This window comes from Bidens hawaiensis, unplaced genomic scaffold (genome assembly GCF_021521415.1).
Source record: "Bidens hawaiensis isolate Kalapana, Puna unplaced genomic scaffold, B.hawaiensis_p1.1 tig00026209_1, whole genome shotgun sequence".
Taxonomy (NCBI): domain Eukaryota; kingdom Viridiplantae; phylum Streptophyta; class Magnoliopsida; order Asterales; family Asteraceae; genus Bidens; species Bidens hawaiensis.
Window position 1 is genome coordinate 38,780 of NW_027494218.1, and position 6,329 is coordinate 45,108.

The window sequence follows — 6,329 nt, forward strand, 5'->3', positions numbered from 1 at the left end:
AGGCGGTTTAAATGTTAAAGAAAGAAAAGACCAAAATAATAATATAATATTTTATTATATTTACCTTTTGAAATCATTAGATTTATGAAATAGTAAACATAAAATTCATTAAAAAAAGAAAAAAAGAATTAAATTATTCAAACATATATACACACACAATGCGTATGTATCTGCATGTACCTCTGTTTCTCTCTCTCTCTCTCTCATCTGGTGACAGATGAAAATGGACTTTCTTCTCTTCTCTTGTAATCATAATCAATCTTAACTCCACCAAACTCTTGTTGATCCATCCATCCATGGTGGTTTTGGTTTTGTTTTTGTTTTCTTTTCTTAAAATGACACTTTTGCCACTAACTCATCCCCTCTGTATCCATATATATTTATAATAATAATAATAATAATAATATTATATCACGCACAACCCCAACCCTTTTCACTCCCCAATTATTTTCTCTCTCTAAAATCCTCTCTCACCTTATTTTCCAATGTCTGGTGTATAGTTTGTTGTTGGTGGTTTGGTTGATACTTACTTGTTCAATGTGCCATTCCAGCTGACTAATTTTCTGATTTACATTTACAAATCACGAAATGCGAGTGAAGGAGATGTATCCTTTGTGTTGCATATCGCTTGAGGATTCGGGAGACGGAAACTTAAGCTTACCGAACACGACCTCGCTATCGCTGCTGTCGAGGTCGTGTTCGGTAACCGATATGAGATCCGACCTCAATGCAGTCGGGTTTCCGTCTTCCGGATCTGATTCCGGTAGTTTTGCCGGTGTCTTATGTAAGTGGACTAATTACGGTAAAGGCTGGAGATCTAGATGGTTCGTTTTACGAAACGGTGTCGTTTCTTATTCCAAGATCCTTTGCCCTGAAAGCCTCACCGGTGGCGATGATGTTAGGTTCATCGGGGATGTGAGTTTTGGTAGACTCAAACGACTTAATAGCTCGGGTAATAAGCCGCAGAAAACAGTCGGGGTTGTTCACCTAAAGGTAATTAATAATAGTCAGTTTAATCGAATTCATAATTCAAAATTCACAAGGGAATGCAATCTTCAGCTGAAAATGAAATTAATGTATAAATAATTTGAATCATCAGCATTATATTACAAGATGTGTAAATGAAAGAAAAAACAGAAAATGAAAATGAAGTGGATCTAGGGGTCATGTCAAAAGGGCCTGTATCCAATCCAATGGGTAGTATAGGTTCTGTGTAGGCAGGCCTACCCCTTTTATATCAAATAGTGTGACAGTAGCACCACATTTTGTGTTTATTTGATCAAATTCTGGACTCATTTTTAGCTCATACCCTCGTTTCATTTGGATCTTGTCTTTTGGTGCTACCTGTCTCTTTCATTTGACCCATTTTGCACTTTGACTTCTTATTTTTTCTAAATTTATTATCCAAATCTTTTATAAACCATATGTCTATAACTATCATCTTGCATTATTTCACTTTCCTTTTACCTGCTTAATCTTGTATTTGTTTTGAGTTTAATTAACTACAGATAGAAGATAAATAATTCACACATAAGAAAAGTTGATCAAATTCTGAATGGAATAAACGAGGTTTGCCAAAATTTTGAAATTACAAATCAACTGCTGAATAGTAAACTGAAAACATTTAGGAAGAAGGTGATTTATGCTAATCAGTGAAAAAACACGTGAGGCTATCTAAGGAAATGCTCAAATATTGCCCGTTTACCTGTCATTCTATTATAATCGTTTGAGTTTAGCAATGAAATATCGTTATTATAAAAAAAAAGATTGTGAAAATTGAAGAAAATATCTTTATTGGCAAAAACAGAGTCCCAAATGGTGGAAATTTTGGTCTGAGAGCTAGGCCCACATGATCCGGCTTGTTGAGACGTTTCTGTCGACTGATAATTGGCCCCGTAATTCCACTCGTCGCCCAATATGCCTTTTTAAAATTTGAGCCTTTTTTGCACTGCTAATTATTGAATCAACTCCTCATCATGAATGACTTTAAAGTTGATTTAATTAAGTGCTTGAATTGGTGGTTGAACATAATTAAAGATCATAACTTTTTATTAAATAGTTGAGTTGACTACACTCAAAGGGTCAGTCTTGACACTTTTCTTGATTGAACCTATGTTAATCATTGTTTTGACCATTAATTTATATTTTATTATTAATGTAGATTTCATCATTTCGCGAGAGCCGATCGGATAGTAGACGGTTTTACATATTTACTGCTACGAAAACACTTCACTTAAGAACATGTTTGAAGGAAGAAAGAGCTGCTTCGATAGAAGCTCTGGCCTCTGCAAGAAACCTGTTTTCTTTAAGAAGAATTAATGATAAATCACCAATTATACATTATGATATATCACTGTCAACTGAAAGATTAAAGCAACGGTTAATCGATGAAGGCACGAGTGAAGTGCTAGTTAAGGATTGTGAGCAGATTATGCTGTCAGAATTCTCAGAAATTCAAGGGCAAGTTAGACTTCTTTGTGAAGAACGCTCTAATTTACTTGACACGTTGAGACAGTTAGAGGTACGTTTAAGTTTCTTCCAGTTTCGGGGGTAAAATGGTAATTTGATTTGTGTTAAGTTACTATTGTATGGATTTATCAGGCTGCTAATATTGAAAATATAGCATCTGGAGTTCCTGATGGCGAGTATCAATTGGCACAACACGAACGTTCAAAATATACGGTAAAAATACTAAAACGAGATTTGTTTTTTATGTTATTACTTACTTTTTTGAATTATAAACATAAGTTGATTAATAATCAAAATGGAGGACAACTGAATCATTTGATGATGTGGAGAAACAAGAGCTTGAAGACCCTTCCGAAGACGAAGAAACATACTTTTTTGACACAAAAGATCATTTTCCTGGTGTAGTAAACAAATCTGATATTATGGATGAAATAAACACCAAGAAATTGCAATTTGAAAGAAGAAAAAAGCTCTCAGATCCCATTGAAAAGGAAAAAGGTGTTAGTTTATGGTCAATGATTAAAGATAATGTTGGTAAAGACCTGACACGAGTTTGCCTACCTGTTTATTTTAACGAGCCGATCTCATCTTTGCAAAAATGTTTTGAAGATCTCGAGTATTCTTACCTGTTGGATCGCGCGTATCAGCATGGAAAAGAGGTATATCCTGTTTATAGTTATTTTTGTAAGTTATTGGATATCAATCATATAATCGCATGCTTATTCTTTTGTGATGTGTTGTTGTCCTAGGGCAACAGTATCCAAAGAATATTAAACGTTGCAGCGTTTGCGGTTTCTGGGTATGCTTCGTCTGAAGGAAGGCATTGTAAACCTTTTAATCCGTTATTAGGGGAAACTTATGAAGCTGAATATCCTGAAAAAGGAATCTGTTTCTTTTCCGAGAAGGTTTGTTGTCCTAAGTTAATCTTGTATTTTTATTAATGTTAACGCGTATTTGGATGTGGATTTTAGTATGATTATCTGATCTTGGTTTTATAAAGCTCGGGTTGGGAAGATGTTTTTGTAAAATGTGATGTAAATAAGTATTTTATGCAAAACTGATTATTTGACCCCAAATCCATTTTTTTTTGTTGCTATAATTTATTAATATTTATAATCATGACAGGTTAGTCATCATCCCACCTTGATAGCTTGCCATTGTGAAGGTAAAGGATGGAAATTTTATGGAGATAGTAACATAAGAACTAAGTTCTGGGGGCGATCAATTCAACTCGACCCGGTTGGAATTTTGACCCTTGAATTTGATGATGGTGAGATTTTTCAGTGGAGCAAGGTACAAAAATATAAAACATACTGTCTTTATCTGATTATATATTCTTTTACAACTTTCTTATTAAACTTAATATATTTGTTTATGTAATCTTGTTAGGTGACCACAGGGATATATAATCTCATTTTAGGAAAGGTGTATTGTGATCATCATGGATTGATGCATATTCATGGTAACCGGGACTTATCTTGCAAGCTCAGGTTTAAGGAACAGTCTATTCTTGAAAGAAATCCTCACCAGGTAATTAAAATTTAAATATAAGAGATGATCACTCTAGTGGTCTCTGTGGCTTGCACAATTATAGGTTTGGTCCTTAAGTTTGAAAATTTACATGTATGCTTGCTCCCGACTTTTTTAAAACTAACACGGATGCTCCTTGGACTGGATAGTCGCTAGTTTTTCTAGTTAAGTGCATTTGAATATACAAAAATAACCTCTATTATTATAAAAATCAAACGCACTTCCATTTCAAGACTAAAATGTAATTTTCAAACATAAGGACCAAACTTACAACTTGGGTAAACTACGGAGACAATCCGAGTAATTAACTCTTGAATGTGATAACAATATGTGTAATTTTTTGTTCTTGACTTAAAATGTTGGTTATTTTTGAATAGGTACATGGGTTTGTTGAAGACAATAATGGTAAAAAGCACGCGACATTATTTGGGAAATGGGATGATAGCATGTATTATATTAATGGAGAGGGAACTAGCAAGACAAAGGATATGGTTGATGAAAATTTGTTGTGGAAAAGGACTTTGCCGCCTGTTAATCTCACGCGATATAATTTAACTTCGTTTGCTATCACCTTAAACGAGCTAACACCAGGATTGAAGGTAGATATAACAGATTTTATGTGTTTTAACTTTTATTAAATAAGTCTCTGTTTGGTTGAGTTGTGACTGATTTTGGGTGTTTGGTAACGGTTAAGGAGAAACTTCCTCCCACTGATTCAAGACTTCGACCCGATCAAAGGCATCTGGAGAACGGTGAATATGACATGGCAAATGCTGAGAAATTAAGACTGGAAACAAGACAGAGAATGGTATGTATCTTACATATGGCTCCTTCAGTTTTCTTATGATGACGAGGCAGCGCGAACTTAATCTTTTTGCCTCCCCTTATTAATCCAAGCTTTTGAATTATTTTTTTATAAAAAAGGCTCTTAACTTCCAAAAGTTTTAATATAGTCTGATCTGGTTATCAGGCCAAATGATGACTTGGCAGGTCAAACTGATGACATGGCAGCTCAAACTTAATTTATTTTTTATGCAACCATTATTAATCCAAGCTTTCAACCTCTTTATGAAAAAGGCTCTAACTTTCAAAAAGTTTTAATATAGGAAAATCTGATATGGTTAACAGGCCAACTGATGACATGGCAGCTGACATGTCATGACTTTGACCATATTGACTCTTTTCTTTTCTAACGAGTTGCTTCACAATGCAATAAAATCTTGCAGTCAAGAAAATTACAAGAAAACGGATGGAAACCAAGATGGTTTGCAAAAGACAGCGAAAATGGAACTTATAAATATACAGGTGGATATTGGGAAAAAAGAGACACACAAAACTGGGAGGACTGCCCGAATATTTTTGGCGAATTTAGTGAAGACATTGTTAATAAACCGGCAGTCGGAGCCTGAATTCGTCAGGTAACAAATCTTTTCTTTGGTCATATGATAGTCAAACAGTTTTATTAAAAATATAATATCGAACAGACTATTTTGATTTTGCAGAGTGGTCGCACGATGAAAGCTTAGGCTAGTTATTTGAGATTCTTATTATGATATCAAGATTTTCAATCGTCGGGTTTGCAAATGGAGACGCTCTGCGGTGTCTTTGTATTTTCATATATAGTGTAGCTGACATATTAGCAAATTAGTTTAGATGAGTCTACTCTTGTATTGATTTGGATGATAGAAATAAATTTTCCGAAAAAAAAGAAGAAAAAAGAGTGAAATGCCTAAAATTGTCTAAAGAAGTTTGTTTAGATTGTAGGTTTGTATGAATTTGTTAAGAGAAGAATGTATTCAGGAAAATTGCCAAAACAAATAGTTGTATTGTTGAGTTTTGTCAATTCCAGCTTCAAGTCTGCCAATTTTTATTAAGTGTTGCACTTTTTTCTCACCTTATTTTCTTTCTTCAAGAAACATATTGATTCAATTCGGTTTTGGATGATGATTCCTAACACATTAGCTTTTTGGTTGTAATTTCTTATGCCTATGTTAATAGGTTTGGGAGGTTATTATTGTTTCAAGTCTTAAGCCCCCTTAACCAACTGAGCTACACGGCAGGAACTGGGAGGTTATTATAATATAGTTTTGTAAGGTCAACTTATTTAACTCGTTTACAACTTGATTGCAACCTATTTATAAGTCATTTGACTCATTTAGAGTTAGGATTAATACGTAAGTCATATTTGGCTTCATCAATTCAACGCAACCTAGTTAAAAAACAATCAACACAACAAGATTGATGCCGTAATGGCAATTAATGATTCACATGGATGATATCCAGAGATATATTGTCGGTTCGATCATGGTTTATAGCCTTTAAGTTGATCT

The 6,329-nt window shown here is 34.1% G+C and overlaps 1 protein-coding gene across 1 annotated transcript; it reads left to right on the forward strand.

The window, feature by feature from the left end:
* Positions 1–588: 588 nt before the first annotated feature.
* LOC143573122 (oxysterol-binding protein-related protein 2A-like) lies at positions 589–5,719 on the forward strand. The gene is given in 11 exon segments (XM_077058084.1): positions 589–993; positions 2,162–2,521; positions 2,602–2,668; positions 2,749–3,128; positions 3,219–3,374; positions 3,595–3,762; positions 3,859–3,999; positions 4,377–4,598; positions 4,694–4,807; positions 5,226–5,417; positions 5,502–5,719. Coding segments are annotated over 10 exon segments (2,196 nt in total). The 3' UTR covers positions 5,409–5,417; positions 5,502–5,719.
* Positions 5,720–6,329: the final 610 nt, after the last annotated feature.